Here is a 24178-nt window from a genome sequence, read left to right as displayed (position 1 = left end):
ATATGTATGTGATGTGGAATGATTAAATCAAGCGAATTAACATGCCCATCACCTCAAATACCTATTACTGTGGTGAGAACATTTCAAATTTGTTCTCTTGGAAATTCTAAAATGTACAATACACTATTATTAACTTTAGCCACCATACTGTGCAATGTGTAGCAGAAATCTTCCTGGCTGGGTGCAGTGGCCCATGCCTATCATCCCAGCACTTTGGGAGGCTGATGTGGGTGGATCACTTGAGCCCAGGAATTCGAGACCAGCCTGGGCAACACAGTGAGACTCTGTCTCTAAAAAAACAAAAACAAAAACAAAAATAATCTTCTTCCTCCTAACTGAAACTTGTACCCTTTGACCAACTTCTCTGGCCCTTTTGCCCATTTTTAAATTGGGTTATTTGTTTCCTTGCAACTGAGCTGAGTTCCTTATATATGTATATATGGATATGTGTATGTGTGTTTATGTGTGTGTGTATAAAATCCCTTCACCCTTCTGACAACCACCATTCTTCTGCTTCCATGAGTTCAACTGTTTTGGATTCCAGATATGAGTGAGATCATGTGGTATTTGCCTTTCTGTGTCTGGCTTATTTGGTTTAGTGTAATGTCCTCCAGCTTCATCAATGTTATTGCAAATGAGAGAATTTCCTTCTTTCTTAAGGCTATTACTGCATTGTGTATTCTACATACAACATCTTCTTTATCATTTACACTGATTGACGGACACTTGGGTAGATTCCATAACTTGGCTATTGTGAAAATGCTGCAATGAACATGGGAGTACAGGTATCTCTTCAACATACTGACTTCAACTCCTCTGGATATATACTCACAAGTGGGACTGCCAGATCATATGGTATTTCTAAGTTTAACTTTTTCAGGAACCCCCATACAGTTTCCCATAATGGTTGTACTAACTTACATTCCCACCAAGAGTGCATCAGAGTTCCCTTTTCTCCGTGTCTTCTCCAGCACTTGTTACCTTCACCTTTTTGATAACAGCCATTTGAACAAACGTAAGGTGATGTCTCATTGTGGTATAAATTTGCATTTCCCTAATGATGAGTGATGCAGAACATTTTTTTCACACATCTGCTGGTCATCTGCATGTCTTCTTTTGAGAAATGTCTATTCAGTTCTTTTGCCATTCATTCATTCATTTGAGACAAGGCCTCACTCTGTTGCCCAGGCTGGAGTGCAATGGTGCAATCTCAGCTCACTGCAGCCTTGACCTCCAGAGCTCAAGTGATCCTCCTGCCTCAGCCTCCCAAGTAGCTGACACTACAGGCGTGCATCACCACACCTGGCTAACGTTTTTGTATTTATGTTTCCTAGGCCGGTCTTGAACTCCTGCACTCAAGAGATCCACCTGCCTCAGCCTCCCAAAGTACTGGGATTACAGGTATAAGCCACCATGCCCAGCTCCCTTATATATTTTGGATAGTAACCCCTTCTCAGGTGTATGACAGTAAACAGTATTTTAATTACTAAAAACAAAACTAATTAAAACTACCTAAATTGCACACATCTGCTCCATATAAAAATCCTTCTTACCTTTTCTAATTCTTGGCTATTAATTTCATGTAACCAGCTAAGATGTTCATGAGCTTGCAAAAAATTCGCCAACTGTCCATGCTGAGAAACGGGCTGAGATAATAATTTGCCTCGCTTTCCTTTCTCCAGATACCAACGGAAGAGAAAGTCTGAAAAATTCTACAAATAACAGAACATATAATTCATTCATAATAGTTTTAAAAAATACATTTCTGATAACAAAACATAACTTTGTTCTAAAGGCCCCCAAAACAGAAAACCTGTTCTGAACAATAATTTCCTATATTGTAGGATCACTTAATTCAATCACCTCATTTGACAAATGTGTACATTCAGATTCAGAAAGGGCACCTCGCTCAAGATCACTGACAAGATTAATGGCAGAATCTAGATTGCATTGGCCAATATGGTAGCAACTTAAATCAAAAATTAGATTGAAATTTAAAATTCAGTTCCTCAGGTACATTAGCCACATTTCAAGTGCTCAGTAGTCCCATTTGGCCAGTGGCTCCCATTTGGACAGCACATATCAACAGCGCCATTATCACAGAAAGCTCTGTGGGACAGCACTGAGACTGCAACATTCCAGAATTATGTGCCAGCTGGCCACATGGGCTGGCACGATACATCAGAATCTAGAAAGGCCCAAATGCCCAGCCAGTTTTCCCCACTGGCTATTTGTGGAGTGCTGGGGTAGTGTGGAGGCTGAGCTGGAGAGGAAGACCAAGACGTCCTACAGTCTCACAGTGTTTAAGAGATACTTCCCCTAAAGCAGGGATCCTGCCATGAAAGACTTCTGAAACCAGAAATGAAATGAATATTACAAAAGCTGAGACTGAGTCCTGGGCCACCTTTATTCCTAATGGACTGAGTAATCTTCCTCTCCTCTAAATTGCCTAACAGAAAAAGGAAAATCCACTAGGGAACAAATAACATCAATTTCCATACTATGGAGTTTTAAAAATATACAATGTCTAAAATACAATTTAAAAATTGCCAGATATAAGCAGCAGAAAAATATGATTCAAGCAACAAAAGCAGGCAACAGAAACAGACTCAAAGATGATCAGAGTAAGCACAAAAGGACTTTAAAATAACATTTAAACATGCTAAAGAAAATATAAGAAAAAATGCAAAAATGCATCAAAATGTCAAGAGAAAGAAAATCCATAAAAATAATTTTAAAATCATGATCAGTGCAAAAAATATTTATTTAGCAATGTTTTGAAATACTAAATAAGTCATGTACAACGACTTTTTTTTTTTTTTTTGAGACGGAGTCTTTGCTCTGTTGCCTAGCCTGGAGTGCAGTGACACAATGTCGGCTCACTGCAACCTCCTCCTCCTGGGTTCAAGTGATTCTCCTGCCTCAACCTCCAGCCGCGAACTCATGACCTTAGGTGATCCACCCACCTCGGCCACCCAAAGTGCTGGGATTACAGGCATGAGCCACCGTGCCCAGCCCAACAACTGATCGTTAATCAAGTAAGTCATACCCAGTCAATGAAATTCTATAATGCCATTAAAAATGCTGCTATAGAATATTTAATAACATGAACAAATGTTTGCAATGTATCAAGTGAAAAAAGCAATTGACAAAGCATGTTTGTCTATAATACATAGAGTGGAAAGACTGAAAATATAAATCAAATGTTTAAAAGGTTCTCTCTGTCTGGTGGCATTTTGAGTGATTTTTATCTTTTGTGTTTATAGTGGTTTTCTAAATTTTATACAGTATCACTTTTACAGTAATAAAAAAATAAGCTTTTCATAGTAATCAACTGACTAGACTGGCTTTAAGAAACAACTTTAAATTCACTTAAGATAGTGTCACAATGGAAACTTTTTTTTTTTTTTTAAAAGATAGGGTCTTGCTCTGTCACCTAGCTATAGTGTAGTGGCACAATCTTGGCTCACTGCCTTGACCTCCTGGGCTCAAATGATCCTCCCACCTTAGCCTCCTGAATAGGTGCGGCCATGGGCGTGTGCTGGCATGTTTAAAAAAAAATTTTTTTTTTTTTTTTTGGTAAAGGCAGGGTCGCACTATGTTGCCCAGGCTGGCCTCAAACTCCTGGCCTCAAGTGATCCTATCGCCTTGGCCTCTCAAAGTGCTGGGATTACAGCATAAGCCACTGAGGCTGGCTGGGAACTTTGTTTTTTAAACAGGAAGCATAATATCCCTCAAGGAAAATGAGAATGTTAGGTGTATGTAAAGCTAAGCTCTCTTAAAGTAGTGTTCTATGCTCCCGAATATCTTCTATCCAATTTTTAAGAACTTTATCAACATTCATGTACCTAAGTACTTTTATAACTAGAAAATATATAAACAGAAATGAAAGTTATAACATATTTTCCAAAGGTCAAAGAATCTTTCAGTAATATTTATATATAAAGAATTGTGTGGCCAGGCGATGGTTCAAGCCTGTTATCCTAGCATTTCGGGAGGCTGAAGCAGGAGGATGGCTTGAGCCCAGGAGTTTGAGACCAGCCTGGGCAACATAGTGAGATTTTGTCTTTACTAAAAAATAAACAAAATTAGCCAGGCATGGTAGCGAGCTCCTGTGGTCCCATCAACTGGAAGGCGGGAGGTGTGGGACAGGGTGAGGTGGGAGACGTGATTGGACCCAGGAGGTTGAGGCTGTGGTGAGCTGTGATCTCACTACTGCACAAAATTTACAAAGAAACACAACATACGAATTAGTATCTTCTCATCAGTTAACTACAAAAAGATCGTATCATATTCCAAAAGCCCCGATTACAGATTTGAAATGGCAAGACCATTTCAAGAAAAGGCCACTAAAGGACTCAGTGGCCACACACCCAACACTCATCACCTGATCAGCAAACTGGGTCATGTAGCGCTGGAGTCGGCTCTGGTTGTCAGTCTGCTCACACATTTGTACCAAGATATCAAAGTCACAGTATTTCTCTGCTAGAGAAGCAGCCCACAGGTACTGGCCTAGTGTAACTGTGGAAATGAGAACAGATGGGAAAAAATCCTGTTAACAAAACTTAAAATCTGTAATAAAAAATATGACTTGAAATTTTATCTTTATTCCTATTATAAATCAAGAATCATTAATGGAATGGAAACCTTCCCACTTACTGGCACTTAGTTTCACAATTCACATCAATTCCTTAAAGCTGCAAATTCAGGCCAGGTGTGGTGGCTCCCAGCACTTTGGGAGGCTGAGGTGGATGGATCACCTGAGGCCAGGAGTTCAAGTCCTGCCAGGCCAACATGGTGAAACCCTGTCCCTACCAAAAATACAAAATTAGCCAGGTGTGGTGGCACACGCCTGTAATCCCAGCTACTTGGGAGGCTGAGGCAGGAGAATTGCTTGAACCCAGGAGGCAGAGGTTGCAGTGAGCTGAGATTATACCACTGCACTACAGCCTGGGCGAGAGAGTGATACTCTGCCTCAACAACAACAAAAAAGATGCAAATTCAGACCCTTGTTTCATCACTGCCTCCCCAAAATGCTATTCCCTTCCTTCGTGTAAGAGTAAAGCAAACTCTTCCCAATCCTAGCCTGGAGTATAATGTGTCCTTGGCTGAACAGCCATACTATTTATCCGTCCCCCTCAAGCAGCCCTCATGAGGCTCTACTTTGCAATCCAGTTACTCATGTAAAGGTCTGTGATGCTAAGCTCTTCAAGGGTAGTCTCCACATATTGTTTATTTATGTATTTATTAATCATCTTCAGTATCATCTATGGTTCTTATACCTAGATAGTACTGGAACAAAAGTTGAATACATGAGAACAGAAAGCTGTGCATATTTGCTTTAAGTTCTTTATTACAGCTGGATTAACATAACTACACTGAATATATTGCATTAACTATTCGACCCTGTCATCCATTCAGCAAATTTAAAACTCTTGCCAAGTATCATGAACTTACGAAGAGGAGATAAGAGATCTGATCTTTTCTGTAGGTATTCCATCTCCAGATTATCATATCTTTCCTGATTACTGGATTTATCCACCGACTTAAGCTGAGAAACATAACCATCCAGGAAGCAATCGATCAGAGCTACCAGTTGCTCGGTCACGATGTTTCGGAGGTTGCTGTCTGCCTGTGGATAAACCACCTTCAGGACAATCTCATGCTGGCGTATTATTACTGTTCGGATGCCCCCAGGACCACTCGTTGCTGTGAAATTACACAAAATAATACGGTTAAGTAAGGGTTCTAGTGACGGCTAAGGGAAAGACTAACTGCATAAAAATTATGCCTCTTCATCACTGCTAGAAAATTAAATCAAACAGGGATTCAGGTGATACCTGTCAATGCCCTGCTTGAACCCCATCTTCTCTAAAGAGATTTCCTCAGCAAAGCCAGGTAAACATGATTCTTCTTCCATCCAAATTCCTTTAATGCAACTTCACTACTCCACTTACTTTCTTGTATTAAATCAACACAAAATATAGTTCATACCTCCGAGGCCAGGACCTGCTTCTACGAATAACTATTTAAACTAAAACCTAGTAAATGCAAAAGTACCAGTTAAATACATACATTATAGAGAGATCAATAAATAAGAGCAAGGGAAGAATAAAGTGATTTTGGCAAGAGCTGCTCATTTTGGAGATGGCACATTTTCATTTCAGTTACAAACCTACACTAGGGGAATAACACAACTTCTAAAAATGATGGGTCATTAGAAATATATTTTGAACAACCATTAATAAATCAGTATATTACCCGTCCATGGAACATATTCAGGTTCTTTTTCTAGTGATTCTTCTTTTCTATACAAAGAGTTTCTATTTTGGCGATAATGACTAGCAGCCTGCAGCATATCCTGGAAAAAAAATTAATGTGTTATCACACGCAAAAGGTGATGGATCACAGTATTTCTGAAGATAATTTAAGACATCAAAGTAAATTAGTAAGAAAAAATACTCAGGGGCCAGAAATGTTGGCTCACACCTGTAATCCCAGTGCTTTGGGAGGCTGAGGTAGGAGGATTGCTCCTAGCCTGACAACATAGTGAGAGCCCCTCTCTACAAAAAAATTTTAAAAATCACCTGGGCATTGTGGTGTGCACCTGCAGTCCCAGCTACTTGGGAGACTGAGGCAGAAGTATTGCTGGAGCCCAGGAAGTGGAGGCTGCAGTGAGCTATAATCAAGCCACTGCAAACCCAGCCTGGGCAATGGAGTGAGACCATGTCTCAAAAAAAATTAAAAAATGAAAAAAAAAAAAAGAAAAGAAAAGAAAATAAGAGAAAAAAGTCAGCACAGATCTGCATGATAACTTTTTGGTTCTTTCTGCTTCTAAAGTTTGTTTTACTCCATAATTTAACTTCAGGTTTTGGCAAACAATAGTCACCAAAGTAGGAAAATCATTACTATAAGTCCACTAGCTAAAATTAAATGCAACACTTTAGTCAATAGTAAAAGTAGCAAGGTTTTGAGTAATTAAAAAAATAGAAATGAGAAATATTTAGACAGTTACATTAACAATACGTTTGCAATCAGGCATGGTGTCTCAGGCATGTAATCCCAACACTCGTGGGGGCTGAGGCAGGAGGAACTTGTGAGCCCAAGAGTTCAAGGTTACAGTGAGCTACGATGGTGCCACTGCACTCTAGGTTGGGTGACAGTGAGACCTTCTCTCCGAAAAAAACCAACTAAAAAAACTGCAAAGATACAAACACATCTTCCCAAATGAAAGGTTTATTATTCTACCAAATAGAAACTCAGGATTATAGAAATTTATTAATAGGCACCAGGCTAACATTAAAAATATTCATTAGCTGATTAATAATAAGATGACTGACATTTTTCTAACTTTTTTTGGGATTAACAAATGTCTACAACCTTACAAATTATCGGCAATACAGAGTAGGAATATGGAAACCACTTCCTTGTCTATCCATGCTCTGGGCTTTGAAATGCTGAAACCTTTACTGTATTTTTGTACCTTGAGAATATTGTTCACATTGATCACCACTTCAGCCCATTCAATGGCATCCATAGGTGTATCCCTCAAGACTTGCTCCTCATGCTCCAGTAAGCACTCACAGATGGTATCTACTTGGGACACCTGAGAGAATACACAGAAGTCAACTACTTACAACAAAAATTATGGTGATGGGTAACAACTACCCAGTGAGTTGTACTCATTAAGCCATATCCTCAGACCTACAGACGGAAGAAAATTTATTGACAGTTGATGGTAAAAATAAATTCAAAAATCAAGAAAAGTCAGATCTCCTAACTTTTAAAAGTTAAGAGTGCCCAAGTAAGTCTTATAAACAGGCAAATTCTGGATTGTTACCAAGTAGATTTTTTTCTTTAAACAACGATATTATTTATTATAGCTACTCTGCTCCGGGCACCTTTAAATGGCACTAGGTTACAGATGACGTCACTTTACAACGTCATATCCCCAAACTAATGCACTACTAGACTAAAATAATGACCTCAAAACATCAACTTGCTAATTTCTTTCTTTGAGGAATTCCCCTTCTTCAGACATAACAGAAATGTTTGCAGAATAGAAGCAACATAAGAGAATAATGAACTAAATACATAACTTCTAACTCTTCCTTTGTCATTAATTAATACATGGAGGTAACAATGCAAAAATACCATCAGGCACTGAAACTCCTGTTTCAAGTCTGCATTTGAGCTTGCCCCCGTTATTAGAGTTTGCATAGCAACGGACAGAGATAAGAGGAAAGAAAAATCAGATCAGCTGCCCTCAAGGACCTCACAAACTGGCTGAAGGAACAAGATACATAGTCACAGATAAAACATGACCCAAACAAAATCCCTCCCTTTTGCAAACCCTGTTCTTCCTTTTGCATTTCTGATGTTAGCCAAGGCATCCTAACAGCCCAGGCAAGAAATCTTCAGCACATTTAATTTGTAAGATTAAGCATAAGAATATTTTACATTGTTAACATGAAAAACACAATGAAAGCCTATATAATGGACGGGCGCGGTGGCTCACGCCCACAATCTCAGCACTTTGGAGGTGGGCAGATAACGAGGTCAAGAGATCAGGACAATCCTGGCAAACACGGTGAAACCCCGTCTCCACTAAAAATGCAAAAATTAGCTGGGCATGGTGGCACACACCTGGAGTCCCAGCTACTCGGGAGGCTGAGGCAGGAGAATTGCTTGAACCAAGGCGGAGGTTGCAGTGAGCAGAGATTGTGCCACTGCACTCCAGCCTGGGGACAGAATGAGACTCTGTCTCAAAAAAAAAAAAAAAAAGGAAAGCATAAAAGACAGAAAATAACATAAAGGCGCATAAAATGCCAAAACACTTGTTAAATTATCTTATCATGTATATATTCAGTGATTTCAAATATTGCTCATATGCCGTGTCAACATAGTCTGTTTCTTAAGCAGTGAGCTCTGCTTTTCCAGAGCCCTGGGAGGTACAAGGCCTTCCCAAACTGGAGACAGAGGCAAAGTGGAGAGTGCACCCTCAGGCAGGCTCTGTATTGTTTTACTTTCTATCAGGGCTGCCAAGTCAAAATATCTTTCTATATGGCCCACCAATCAGAGATTGATTTTGGTTAACCAGCTCGTCCCAAAACACAAATACTCCTTAGAAAGGTACTTTGTCACCCCTAAGGGGAAGGACAGGTAAAAAGAAAAACTACTATACGTACATAGCTATTATATTCTCTTTTCATGATGATTATGACAGGGGAGAAAACCTTTAGAACTACACCCCAGAGAAGCTGAAGACCAATGAACATCATGAGAAATGAAGATAAATAGTGATGTGAACAGTCCTAAACATTACCATTTTTCATATGGAACATTCTTTTGAGGAGCCAATCACATTTTTAGTTTTGCTGTATCATATTCCTAAAATACTATTCTATATTATGTATCCAACTGATAATTTCCAGACCCTTCTCTAATAATTCAGCTAACTGAAACATGTACATACACTGCATTGACAATTACACTTTGCCCTTTGATACAAATGCAGAATAATAAACTAGGCTCTTGCTCAGTTCTTACAAGCAGTCTGTCATTAATTTTTAAAAATTCATTGTCTTGCTGGGCGCGGTGGCTCAAGCCTGTAATCCCAGCACTTTGGGAGGCCGAGACGGGCGGATCACGAGGTCAGGAGATCGAGACCATCCTGGCTAACACGGTGAAACCCCGTCTCTACTAAAAAATACAAAAAACTAGCAGGGCGAGGTGGCGGGCGCCTGTAGTCCCAGCTACTCGGGAGGCCGAGGCAGGAGAATGGCGTAAACCTGGGAGGCGGAGCTTGCAGTGAGCTGAGATCTGGCCACTGCACTCTAGCCCGGGTGACAGAGCGAGACTCCGTCTCAAAAAAAAAAAAAAAAAAAAATTCATTGTCTTATCATATAAAACTATGTATGAATAAAGACCAAAAAGGACACAAAAAAGACAACAATTTGATTTGTTAGATCATGAAGCTTGAGGTGATTTTTCTTTCAGATTTCTGGCATACTCTCTAGATTAAAAACAAAACATAACAAAGTACTTTTCCTTCCATTCCCTAGGAACTAACCCAAACGTATATAAAAACAAAGAATTCACACTAAACACATTTATGGAATCAACAGAAGACTGAACTTAGGTTATAGTACATCAAACTTAGGTTACAGTACATCAAACATTAAGAAAAAGAGACCTGTTGGCATAATGTGTTACATGCTAGAATACAGTTAGGCTATAGGAGGAAGGAAGCAAAATCTGAGACACCAAATAGAGTTTGAAGTTCCTCAAATGCATAAGGAATTCCAAATTTCACTGAGCTGAGGGAAGAGTTGGCACTGTTGCTAAAACTAGATCATTCTGCAGTCTAAGACAATAGGTCTAAGTCCTGATGTCACACCTTTAAAGGGAGACAGTGAAGTCTACCCTGCTGCCTCAACAGGCTGTGAAGCTTCACAAAAGCGTGAGGACTGTGACACTATTTCCACAATGTCCAGCTGTCACTGGCTGACCAGCATCTTAACCATTTCTGTCTTTGAAGTTTGTAGCAGACTTTACTTTTTCTCTGAAAATAAATCTGATTTTACAAGTAAAGTGTAGCAACAGGATCCTAGGAGGTAGCTGAGGAGTTCAGTGAAGGGACTGTTTGCAAAGGTGTGGACAAGATTAAGGGGTCCAAAAGGGGATGGGGCAGCACCCTAAGATGAGGCATTATCAACCTCGGGCCTGAAGAGGCAAGAGGAGGGGACAGCTACTGGAAATAAGAGAAAGCAGTTGGACAGGAGGCATGGTCCCTGACAGAAGTACACAGCCAATATAAAGTGAGCACAGGCAAGGAAGAAAGCTGGGGGAATAACTACTCCAACTTCCGGCCTTCTGGCAGGGCCTCCCATTCATCTGACCTGGCAGAAGCAGGAGGGCAAGGGAGCCCACTCAGGAAGGTCACTTGGCTGTGGCAGAGTCAAGGGTAGATCTGCCTGGTCAACAGGGTGAAACAGGGTCTCTACTAAAAATACAAAAATTAGCTGGGTGTGGTGGCACAGGCCTATAGTCCCAGCTACTTGAGAGGCTGAGGCAGAAGAATTGCTTGAAGCCGGGAGGCACAGGTTGCAGTGAGCCGACATTGCACCATTGCACTCCAGCCTGGCAACAGAGCGAGACTCAGTCTCAAAAAAAAAAAAAAAAAAAAAAAAACAAAACAGTAGATCGAGAGACAAAGTAAGGAGAAGATCAGGATGGATGCAGTGGCTCACGCCTGTAATCCCATTACTTTGGTAGGCTGAAGGGGTGGATAACCTGAGGTCAGAGTTCAATATCAGCCTGACCAACATGGCGAAACCCCACCTCTACTAAAAATATGAAAATTAGCCAGGCGTGGCGGCTGGCACCTGTAATCCCAGCTACTTGGGAGGCTGAGGTAGGAGAATCGCTGGAACCCCGGAGGCGGAGGTACCTGGGCAACCGAGTGAGACTCCATCTCAAAAAAAAAAAGGAGAAGATCAGCACGCAAAGCAAATAGGTACCTGGAGATAGTTACTAAGGGGGAAAAAAGTCAACAGGGAGCACTTCTCAGTCAACTTTGCAAGCTCTTCTTTATAGGTAACTGATAAATGATACTTCTGAGTGATACTGATACGTTAGCCAGAAAATCTGGGGTCCAATTTAACATTTCAGTGAGATCTTTTGTGATTTAACTTGTCCTCACCCTCTTTCCTGCCTAGGGCATGATCACTAAATGGCATAGTTTTACACAGCCACATGAAAGAGGACTCATCTTACCTCCCTGAAAAAGACATCTGCAGGAGTCAGGTTGGATGGGATTTCATACTCCCTCTTGTTCAAAGCAATCAATATGGCCGTGTTGACGAGATCAGAAAGCCGGGAGTGGTGGTTCTTGAGAACAATGGTGGCTGACAGCTTTTCGGCATGCTCACAGAGCAACAGTCGAGTGGCCATTGGTGTCCCTCTAACTGGAAAACTGCCTAGACGTCCAAATAAGCCAACCTTGCAAAAAGGCAAACATATATTCTTAGAAAGCAATTATGGTAACATACAAAATACCATAGCTGTATTTTCCCCAGAAGCACCCTGGGCAGTCACTGGCCCCAGCTCTCCCCCAGCAAGTCCCTCCAGCTGTCTCTTGTTTTAGCTGTTTCTAACACACAGGCACACTTCACCCAGGCCAGTAACACCCACAAGGAAGTGCAGATATTCCTGTTCTAAGAGCAGGGACACTCCAGGGCTTCTGTCCACTACTATTGTCTCTACATATCATGTTTCCCAAATTATTGTTTATGGTTATCAAAACAGTCACACTGCTCTTTTCGCCTTTTTTGAGACAGGGTTTTGCTCTGTTGCCCAGGCTGGAGTGCAATGGTACAATCACAATCACAGGTCACCCTAACCTTGAACCCTCAACTCAAGCCATCTTCCACCTCAGCCTCCCAAGCAGCACACCACCACAACAGGATAATTTTTAAATTTTATTTTTGTAGAGATGGGGGTCTCTACAAGGCTGATCTTGAACTCCTGGCCACAAGTGAGCCTCCTGACTTGGTCTCTCAGAATTACAGGTGTGAACCACTGCACCTAGCCTCACACTGCCCTTTGCTAGCTATATCAATTAACTCCCCTAGATTCCAGACTTTCGGGAATCAGAAACTCAGCAACCTCCACCTTCAAGGATTGATTCCATACTCCTAACGCTGCCGGGAGGGTGAAGACGTCTTTAACCCTTTGCATCTCCTACTGAGTTGCTTGGTGCCCATCTGTGCTGTGTTATGATCTTCTAGGGGTTTTCCCAAACTTTCTCATTGCATACGACATTACAATAACCTGAACTTGGAAGAAGCCAAAAGACAGGCATAAATAATGAATACTTTTTCACACTTTAAGTATAATTCTCTTTCGTTAATAAGTGATCTGATTTTCTTATCCTTCATTTTCTGCATGCTCTTGCAGTATTTACATGCTAGGAGATATCTGTTTTATAATACAAAAGGGGTCACACTATATATATTGTTCTGTACTTTGTTTTATTTGATAGTATCGTATTTTTTAAAACACATTTAGATATTCTTCATTATTTTTAATGACTGTGGAATACTTCACTGAATCCTAATGTATTCAACCTGTTCACCTTATTATTTTAAAATAAAAGTTACATGGTCTTTCCTGACTTGAATTTACTTCCTGGTTCCCTCAAAAATATTTTATGTGTAGTTGGCCAGGCGTGGTGGCTCACAACTGTAATCCCAGTACTTTGGGAGGCCAAGGCAGGCGGATCACGAGTTCAGGACATCGAGACCATCCTGGCGGACACAGTGAAAATAAAAATACTCGGGAGGCTGAGGTAGGAGCCTCTACTAAAAATAAAAAAAAAGTTAGCCAGGCGTGGTGGCGGGTACCTGTTGTCCCAGCTACTCTGGAAGCTGAGGCAGGAGAATGGCATGAACCCAGGAGACGGAGCTTGCAGTGAGCAGAGACTGCGCCACCGCACTCCAGCCTGGGTGACAGAGAAGACTCCGTCTCAAAAAAAAAAAAAAAATTTTAGGTGTAGTTTTCACGCAAGGTTATCCCAATTGCCTGCTCTACTTTGCTTTGATTGTGGCACTGACAGGGAAGCAACAGTTCTAGATTAAAACTACTCTAGGCCAGGCATGGTGGCTCACACCTGTAATCCCAGCACTTGGTGGGAGGCAGAAGCAGGCGATCACCTGAGTAATGTGGTAAAACCCCGTCTCTACAGAAAATACAAAAATTAGCTGACTTCGTGGCACATGCCTGTAGTCCCAGCTACTTGGGAGGCTGAGATGGGAAGATTAGCTAAGCCCAGGCAGGCTGTACCTACAGTGAGCTATGATCATGCCACTGCACTCTAGCCTGGGTGACAAGAGTGAGACCCTGTCTCAAAAAAATTAAAAAACTAAAAAAAAAAAAAAAAAAAAAAAAAAAATCATTCTAGTCACACAGTGAATATGATCAGATTACCTCCCTGCTTCTGTATTGTATGGAGACACAATGTATGAACACAGAGGCTTTCCTCAACATCAGAAAACTAGAGGCAAGGGTACTGTTGTGAGGCACTGGTGTTACTTCCACTCCCTTCAGAATGAGGATATGGCCCCGCAGATGCCAAGTTTGGCTCAAGGAGAAAAGGAATATTTCTCTATATTCAGAAGTATTCCCTAGGGCTGGGTGCAGTCGCTCAGGCTTATAATCCCAGCACTTTAGGAAGCCTAGGCAAGAGGAGCACTTGAGGCCAGGAATTTGAGACAAGCCTGGGCAACATTATGAGACCCTGTCTCTACAGAAAATAAAAAAATTAGCCGGGCGTGGTAGTGAGTGCCTGTGGTCCCAGCTATTGGGGAGGCAGAAGTGGGAAGATTGCTTGAGCCCAGGTGGTTGAGTCTGCAATGAGCTGTGATCGTGCCACTGCACTCCATCTTGGGCAATACAGACCCTGTAACCAAAAAAAACTTTCCTTAGAAGTATCCAGTTATGCTTTTTCCTGATTATTATTATTATTTATTATTATTTTTTTGAGATGGAGTCTCGCTCTGTCGCCCAGGCTGGAGTGCGGTGGCGCAATCTCGGCTCACTGCAACCTCTGCCTCCTCCGTTCACGCCATTCTTCCACCTCAGCCTCCCAAGTAGCTGGGAATACAGGCGCCCGCCATCACGCCTAGCTAACTTTTTTTTTTTATGTTTTTTTTTTTTTTTTTTGAGACAGAGTCTCGCTCTGCCGTCCAGGCTGGAATGCAGTGGCCGGATCTCAGCTCACTGCGAGCTCCGCCTCCTGGATTTAGGCCATTCTTCTGCCTCAGCCTCCCGAGTAGCTGGGACTACAGGCGCCCGCCACGTCGCCCAGCTAGTTTTTTGTATTTTTTAGTAGAGACAGGGTTTCACCGTGTTAGCCAGGATGGTCTCGATCTCCTGACCTCGTGATCCGCCCGTCTCGGCCTCCCAAAGTGCTGGGATTACAGGCTTGAGCCACCGCGCCCGGCTTTTTTATGTTTTTAGTAGAGACGGAGTTTCACCATGTTAGCCAGGATGGTCTGACCTTGTGATCTGCTCACCTCAGCCTCCCGAAGTGCTGGGATTACAGGTGTGAGCCACAGCGCCCGGCTTTCCTGATTATTAACATAAATTCTTCCTGATTAGTAAAATGAGCTCTAAATAGTAAAGGAAATAGAAACATAAAAGGCATGGCTGGAATGGGGTTTTCAGAACTAGCTACAGATTGCCTTGGGACAGATACTGCTACCAGCAGCCGTGGGACTTTGTCAGGGTTCTCTGGAACCCAGGAAGGCTGAGCCGTGAGTGCTCATGCCCTCATGGCTTTTGGGCCTCTGATACATCCATGCTCTCAGTGTGCCAAATCAGGTCAGGGCAAGTTCCTCCTGGCCCAATATGCACATCCTCTTCCAATGAGAATGACTTTGCCATTCTTCCCATCAAGAGGTACAATCACACTGGGCACAGTGGCTCACACCTGTAATCTCAGCACTTTGGAAGGCAGAGGCAGGCGGATCACTTGAGCTTAGGAGTTCGAGACCAGCCTGAGCAACATGGCAAAACCTCTTCTCTACAAAAAATACAAAAATTTAGCCAGGTTCAGCACCATGCGCCTGTAGTCCCAGCTACTGGGGAGTCTGAGGCAGGAGAATCACTTGAGCCCAGGAGGCAAAGGTGGCAGTGAGCTGAGATTGCACCACTGTACTCCAGCCTGGGCGGTGGGAGTGAAACCCTGTCACACACATGCAAAAAAGAGGTATAATCAATTATTTAATCTTTCATCCCAGCTGAGCTTGTGACTTGCTTCGACCAATGTCACTTTACTGTAACATTATGTGACATCTGAGATGAGCCCTTAAGAAGCTTACAGCTTCTATGTTCATCCACTGAGACCACAGCAAGCCAGTCCAGCTCGGAGCAGGATGAGCAACTAAATGGAGGAGAACCACATAGCCTTTGCTGACAGTTAGAACCAACTGTCAGAAAGCGGGAAGAGGCATGCAGACTCTCCAGCTCAGTGCATCCTAAATGGAGTTCGAGTGATTCCAGGTGAAACCAACAGAAGACCTGCCTGACTAACCCACAGAATTGTTTTAAGCCACCGTGTTTTGGGATGGTTTATAAGGCAGTAATAGTTAACTGATACACCTGGCTAATTAAACGCGACCATATCGGGAGAAAATGTGTTTTTTCCTCATTAATCCATATCCCACCTAAAATACCAACAAAAAAAGAGAGGGACTAAATGAATGATTGGAGTTTTCTTGCCAAGGCGATACAAGAGTAGACAGGAGCAAACCATGCACAAAATTGAAAAAGAATGTGGGATTAGGAACAATCAGTCATTTCTGAAATTATCCAATGCTGCACTGTCCATTAAGGTAGCCACTGCCCATGGTGGCTGTTTAAATAAGTTAAAATTCAGTTCAGTTGCTAGTCACATTTCAACTGTTCAGGTTACACGTGGCCAGCAGCTGTCCCACTAGACGTCACACTAGGAGAATATTCCTATGATCACAGAAAGCACTGGATTGGACAGCACTCACTAGAATCTCCTTAACATAAAAAATTAGCCAGGTATAGTAGTGAGTAGGCACTACTGAGTTTGAAAAACAATCAGGGAAGAGACTGGTAGCTCATGCCTGTAAACCTCAGCACCTTGGGAGGCTGAAGTGCAGGGACTGCTTGAGCCCAGGAGTTCCAAACCAGCCTGGGCAACGTAGTAAGACTCTGTCTCTACAAAAATTAAAAAAAAAATTATATGGGCATGGTGGCACAGACCTGTAGTCCCAGCTACCCAGGAGGCTCTGAGAGGATTGCTCGAGCCTAGGAGGTCAAGGCTGCAGTGAGCCAAGACTGTGCCACTACACTCCAGACTGGGCGACAGAGTGCCCTGTCTCAAAAAATAAACAAACAAAACCCAAAACAGGTTGAAATTCATTCATTTGGCTATGTAATATGTCTGCAAGTCACTTTTAATGATGAGGCAAGAATGGGTGAATTTATGTAACAATTCTGTCCAGTAGCAAAAACATTTTCTAATTAAGGCACAATATATATGAGGATAACCTTTACACAAAAAAGAAAAGGAATACTTTAAATGAGGATTTGATTCTAATGGCACCTCAAAACTAAAAGTCATATGTAAAAATCTGTCAAATACAAAATCGACTCATGAAAACTTTTTCCACAAATGCACACAGGAAATCCGAATGAAATCATGCTTCTTATACCTGGATTAACAGGCTTGTACCCAGCCCAGGAATTATGGACTTTTAAATCAGCACAGAAAATGGAAAATACTAGTCATGCCCCACCCAGTGAAACACCTCAAAATAGAGAGAAGGGACTTCCCACTGTGTTGGAGAGACTGACAAAGGTAGAGCAGACAGACATCCTGGTCTGCCCTGTGCCTAGCACCCCAGGCTCTTACTTGATGAATGAAGTCCATAAGGAAAGAGTGAGCTTTCATTTTGTCTTCCAGCTGGTGAAGGATAATCAGTGACGTATTGCTGAACCCAGGTGCTTCTGTTAAAACATAGTGATAAAACTTAAACATAGAACGTAGTGGTTTTACAACTATGCTATTTTAATATTAGTGGACAACTGCTATTAAAACAAAAAGCTAAGGCCAGGCATGGTGGCTCACGCCTGTAATCCCAGCACTTTGGAGGCCAAGGCAGGCAGATCACGAAGTCAAGAGATCAAGACCATCCTGGCAAACATGGTGAAACCCTGTCTCTACTAAAAATGCAAAAATTAGCTGAGCATGGTGGCATGCGCCTGTAGTCCCAGCTACTCGGGAGACTGAGGCAGGAGAATTGCTTGAACCTAGGAGGCAAAAGTTGCAGTGAGCCAAGATTGCGCCACTGCACTCCAGCCTGGCGACACAGCAAGACTCTGTCTCAAAAAAGAAAAGGAAAAGAAAAGAAGTTAAGAAAGTCTATACAAAAGAAAAATATCGACTTATAATACAATTATTTATAACATTACTCAGGAGTTTTAAAAATTTAGGAGAAAATTCTGGAGGCTTGATATAATTCATGCTGTATTTATTCAAAAGGCAAAATATGTTATTTTTAGTTTAATCATTTATAACAATTTAAGCTTGACAGCACCAACAAAAACAGTCAAAGAAAGGAGATGAACTCTGATGTTTTCTTCCTAAATCTCTAATGCAGTTTAGTGAACTTGCTAAGAAGTAGGATAATTAGGGAGAGAAATATGTTTGAGACAGTTCCCTGGCACCTGGGGACCCCAGAGTTCCCCTCAAGTTGCTGAAGTGGAAGTAAGTGTAAGAGGGGCAGTCACCTGGGATAGGCAGCAAGACATGTCTCGCCTACTTCTACATATTGACATTTGATCACTGCTGCTCTTAGGGGAATGGACCATTTCTATTAGTCAAATATACTGATTATGCCAAAATTACTTAATTTGGGGGTAAGTAGGCTGGGCATGGTGGCTCACACCTGTAATCCCAGCACTTTGGGAGGTCAAAGTTGGTGGACCACCTGAGGTCAGGACTTCGAGACCAGCCCAGGCAACATGGTGAAATCACATCTCTACTAAAAATACAAAAATCAGCCAGGCGTGGTGCTGCACACCTGTAATCTCAGTTACTCAGGAGGCTGAGGTGGGAGGATCACTTGAACCCAGGAGGTGGAGGTTGCAGTCTGGGCAACAGAGTAAGAGAGACTCCGTCTCAAAAAAAACAAAACAAAACAAAACAAAAACAAACTGGGGGGCAGTTAAGTGCCAACTGTCTACCTATGCTACCAATTTTGTTTTTGAAATAAAAGCCAGGAAAGCTAAGTAAAGCTAATTAATCTGCCTCAGATAGAATAATTAGGATTTGCCCCAATGTTCCTTTAGTTTCTTATTCTGTTATTTAGACCTGTTCTGAGCCTTTTTCAAAACATACTATAAGGAAGGTTATAATATTTTTAAAAATATTGAATTAGTATTAAATTGTTTGAGAAGCTAAAAAACACGCTTTAAGAGATGCCTCTAATACAGAAACCAGAGTATGTTCAAAACACACCATTCCATAATTGAAACGTTCTTACCCTCAGGGACAGACTCAGCCCACCGTGGGTCAGACGCTGGGTAGTCATCCATCAGGTCTACACTGATTTGGGTAACTGCCCTGTCTAGTTCAGAATCAGAATCCAAATCAGAGTGAGAGGAAAAGAGCTCATCAACCACCATTTGAGCATGACCTAAATCTTTTCTGAAATAAAATCAGAAACCACAAGTATTAAGGAAGGCAAAATATTTTCAAAAGTCACCAAGAAAAAAAATTAATTGTGGAGTACTATTCAGCCAAAAAAAAAAAAGAATGAGATCCTGTCATTTGCAACAGTATGGATGGAACTGGAGGACATGTTAAGTGAAACAAGTCAGGCACAGAAAGGCATGTAACCAACTTTACATGTTCTTACTCGTGGGAGCTAACAACTAAAACAACTGAACTCATGGAGATAGACAGCAGAGTGATGGTTACCAGAGCGTAGGAAGGTAGGGAGGAAGAGAAGTGGCAGTGGCAGGGAGTGGAAATGGCTAATGGGTAAAACAATATAGACAGAATGAAGAAGAGCTAGTATCTGACAGCACAACAGGCTGACTACAGTCAACAATTTATTGTACTGTAACTAAGAGCATAATTAGAATGTTCATAACACACAAAAAAGATGAATGCTTGAGGTGATGGATATCCCATTTACCCTGATGTGATTATTACACATTGTATGCCCGTATGAAAATATCTCAGGTACCCCACAAACGTATATATCTACTATGTACCCATAAAAATTAAAAAAAAAAAAAAAATTAAAGTTAATTGTGAAGTTAAATGTAACCTAAAAACCATTTATAGGTTTTGGCTCAAAGTTACTTTTAATAAAATTTATTTATTTAAAAGGGAGAAAACTATTATCCATTCATTAATTCAATAAATACACATGGAATACTTACAACGTGCTAGGCTGTGGACACAGAAAGATAAAAAGACTTAAAAAATAGTCCAGGCAATTGAACAAGCAATGACACAGGTGATAAAAACTGACAGAGATGGGGAAAACTTCCTAACTGGTAAAGAGGAGGTCATGGAAGGCTGGGGAGAATTGGGACAGGGGTATATAGCTACACACAGAACATACATCCACATTCGTCAGCAAGTAAGCCTCTATCTCAGGAGAGAACTGAGCCTACGGGAGAGGCTGAGATCACCCAGGGAGCAAGAGTTTGGAAAAAAGCTTGCAGGATAACCAGTTAAAGGAAGGGCAAGCCCATAAAAAGCAGCAGACTCTTCTAACTTAGAGAGGTTAGGGGACAACCAGGGTGTCCATGAACCCACCAGGGGATTAACCATGGCACATCTGAAGAACTGAGGGATACTGAGAAGGGATGAATCACAAAATTAGAGGACACAGTCTTGTAAACCATGTTATGGGGTTTGAACCTAATACCAAGGACGATGGACAGGCACTGTAAAGGAGTGTCACAGTCTGTTCCAGTGTCCCAAAAGATTGCTCTATCATATGGAGAGGGGATCAGATGTCAGATCAGACAAGAGAAAAATCCAGTTAGGAGGTTACTGCAGAAAGGAAAAGACAGGAAAGAGAAAAATCCAGTTAGAAGGTTACTGCTGGATCAGAGGTACAGTACCTCTTATCCATGGTTTCACTTCCCACAGTCACAGTTACCTGAAGTCAACTGCAGTCTGAAAACAGAGGACAGAGACAGAAAGAGAGAAGGAGAGACCGACCACATTCACATATTTTTATTACAGTACAGCATCTCTCAGTATACATAGGGGAATGGTTACAGGACCCCCAACATACACCAAAATCCACCCATATTCAAGTCCTGCAGCTGGCTGTGTGGAGCTCCAGTGTACAAAAAGGTGGCCCTCTGTATAGGTAAGTGAATTTCTGATCTGCTTTTGGATGAAAACATGCTGTGAATTTTTGATCTGCATTTGGTTGAAAACAGCCTGCATATTATGTAGACACACGCAGTTCAAAGGTCAATTGTATATTGTTATTGTTGTTTTATTACTATTGTTCTTAATCTCTTAGGGTGCCTAATTTATAAATTAAACATTATAGGTATGTATAGGAAAAACACAGTATATATATGATTCAGTACTATATGTAGTTTCAGGTTTTCACTGGGGGTCTTAAGACATATCTCCCTGTGAGTAAGGGGGAATGCCTGTATAAGGATGACTCCTCTGTTGTTGCTTTGAACTGAAGAGATAGTAGTGCCTGTCACTGGAGCAGGAGGTAGGGATGGAAGAATAAGCTTTGGAGAAGATAAGCTCAGTTTTGGATACATTGAAATGCAGATGCCTGTGAAATATATACTGCTGCTGGACACTCCATTTTCATATAATGGCCCAGCTCACGGTACATCTGTTTCTTCAGCAAATGAAGCCATGGAGGAGAAAAGATCACCAAGGGAGTAGAGAGAGGGGGAATGTGGTCGGCAATAACGAATGTAGACAACATTTCAGGTGGTTTAGCCATTAACGGGAACAAACAGATAACGTGGTAGCTCAAAGGATGCAAAGTCAAAGACTGTTCTTTTTACAAATGGCAGACTACATATGATTAATTGCTGATGAGAAGGAGCCAGCACGAGAAAGGTCAAAAGACAGAGGAGAGGGAGAACTGAAAGGATGTAGTCTTAAGTGAAGCAGGAGAGAGTGGCCTTCAAAACAAAGAGCAATCTCTGATAGGAAGAAGAGCACACCTTCCTACTTTATTGGGAGGGAAAGAGGAAGAGGATTTGGGATCCAGATACATTCATAGCTAGTAAGCTAGGAGGTACAGGGCGCTCTTATCAAGGGCTTCTGTGATTTCTGTGAAGTATGAAGTTAAGTCCTCTGCTAAGTCTGAGGGAAGTGGGAGGAGATTGGAAAAGGGCTGTCATGGTCCCTTGGTAGAACAGGAGACACAGCTGACTGGAGAAACGCAGAAAAACTCTTGAAAAAATGAAAGGCCAGGGTGAAGCTGGTGACCCAGTCATGCTACAGATTATGGAAATACAAAGGTGACTATGGCAAGATTTAATAAAAAATTACAGAAAAAGTTACCCAAAACTCTCATGAACAAAAGATTTTGTATTTTTTGGGCTAAGTAAAATGAAAACCGAAATAACATAAAAATTAATTTCAAAGAAATAATGCTATAAAAACAGTAATACTATCTTAGCAAAAAATTAAACAGATAGTAACACTTAAAAGTGTTATCTACCAATTGTGACCCCAGGGACCATCTGGCAATGTCTGACAATAACTTTGGTCATCACAAGTTGGGGGGAAGGGTGCTAATGGCATCTAGCAGGAAACAGCTGGTGATGCTGTTAAACAGCCTACACTGTACCGCTGGAGTGCAGTGGCGGGATCTGGGCTCACTGCAATCTCTGCCTCCTGGGTTTAAGCGATTCTCCTGCCTCAGCCTCCCGAGTAGCTGAGATTACAGGCATGTGCCACCACACCCAGCTAATTTTTTTTTTTTTTAGTAGAGACAAGGTTTCACCATGTTGGTCAGGCTGGTCTCGAAGTCCTGACCTCAAATGATCTGCCTGCCTTGGCCTCCCAAAGTACTGGGATTACAGGTGTGAACCACCAAGTCTGGCCTCAAATGTCAATGTTAATGGGGTGGAGAAATCCTGCTTTAAAGGCACCACAATTCTGTTTGTAAGGAGTCTACATCTTTAAGAGAGCTAGCTGACACTTCCCCAGAAATCATCCCTTGTTAAGTCCACAATACTTCACCCATGCTGGGTAGGATAAGTTCAGCACAGCTGTGCTACAGGGCCCATGACACTGTTCCTGAGGCTACTGCTTGCTCAGAACTTAGACCAGGGGTCCCTTCTTGTGCCTAATTAATTTTCCCCTGTAAAACATCTTAAGATTGGCCGGGCGCGGTGGCTCAAGCCTGTAATCCCAGCACTTTGGGAGGCCGAGACGGGCGGATCACGAGGTCAGTAGATCGAGACCATCCTGGCTAACACCGTGAAACCCCGTCTCTACTAAAAAATACAAAAAACTAGCCAGGCGAGGTGGCGGGCGCCTGTAGTCCCAGCTACTCCGGAGGCTGAGGCAGGAGAATGGCGTAAACCTGGGAGGCGGAGCTTGCAGTGAGCTGAGATCCGGCCACTGCACTCCAGCCTGGGCGACAGAGCGAGACTCCGTCTCAAAAAAAAAAAAAAAAAAAATCTTAAGATGACTACACCAGGTTGAACAGTGTCTCCCACAAATTCACATCTACCCAGTGCCTCAAAATGCAACTTTATTTGGAAATAAGGTTTTTGCAGATACAATGTGTTAAATTACGATGAGTCTAAATCCAATGACTGTTGTCCTTCCAAGAAGGCCATGTGGGCCGGGCATGGCGGCTCATGCCTGTAATCCCAGCACTCTGGGAGGCTGAGGTGGGCGGATCTCGAGTCTAGGAGTTTGAGACCAGTCTGGCCAATGTGGTGAAACCTCGTCTCTACTAAAAATACAAAAAATTAGCCAGGCATGGTAGTGCGCACCTGCTGCTTTGGAGGCTGAGGCAGAAGAATTGCTTGAACCAGGGAGGCGGAGGTTGCAGTGAGCCGAGATCGCACCACTGCACTACAGTCTGGGTGACAGACTGAAACTGTCTCAAAAAAAAAAGAAGGCCACGTGAATGTGAGGACAGCTATGTGACAATGGAGGCAGAAACTGGAGTGACACATCTACAAGCCAAGGATTGCCAGCAACCACCAGGAGCTGAGAGAGGTGAGGACAGATCCTTTCCCAGAGCTTTCAGAGAGAGGGCTCTGCTCATGCCTCACTCTCAGACTTCTGGCCTCCAGAACGGTGAGAGAAGACACCTCTGTTGTTTGAAGCTCCTGGTTTGTGGTGACTTGTTATGGCAGCCACAGGAAACAACTCTCATGACTAGTCACTTGCTGCATTATCATTTACATTTTGAGATGCCACAAATCTGACAGAATTTTCATTACAGGATAAACTTGTGAAAGATAAAAACTCAGCATTTCAACCAAGATTTTTGAAGACTGAACCATGTAAAAGAACAAGATTAAAAGAACACAATTTTAAAAGGAAACAAAAAACTTGCCTAATGATGCCCCCTTCTGGCGACAAACTAAGCTCTGTAGTTCA

At 42.1% G+C, this 24178-nt stretch overlaps 1 protein-coding gene across 2 annotated transcripts in view; it reads right to left on the bottom strand.

Annotated features, from left to right (window-relative positions):
* Window positions 1-24178, bottom strand: part of NUP133 (nucleoporin 133) — a 72700-nt gene that overhangs the window by 20432 nt on the left and 28090 nt on the right. For both annotated transcript variants that reach the window (XM_033195600.1, XM_033195601.1), the window contains exons 13-20: window positions 19083-19246; window positions 17450-17544; window positions 11779-12003; window positions 7484-7606; window positions 6262-6361; window positions 5458-5709; window positions 4388-4521; window positions 1554-1712 (exon numbers count right to left, since the gene is read on the bottom strand). In XM_033195600.1, the coding sequence (XP_033051491.1) occupies window positions 1554-1712; window positions 4388-4521; window positions 5458-5709; window positions 6262-6361; window positions 7484-7606; window positions 11779-12003; window positions 17450-17544; window positions 19083-19246 (1252 nt within the window). The remainder of the gene's footprint in view (window positions 1-1553; window positions 1713-4387; window positions 4522-5457; window positions 5710-6261; window positions 6362-7483; window positions 7607-11778; window positions 12004-17449; window positions 17545-19082; window positions 19247-24178) is intronic.

Source organism: Trachypithecus francoisi, unplaced genomic scaffold, assembly GCF_009764315.1.
Source record: "Trachypithecus francoisi isolate TF-2019V2 unplaced genomic scaffold, Tfra_2.0 Lachesis_group5, whole genome shotgun sequence".
Lineage (NCBI taxonomy): Eukaryota > Metazoa > Chordata > Mammalia > Primates > Cercopithecidae > Trachypithecus > Trachypithecus francoisi.
Note: the sequence above shows the minus strand (reverse complement) of the source record. Positions and strands in the feature narration are given on the sequence as shown.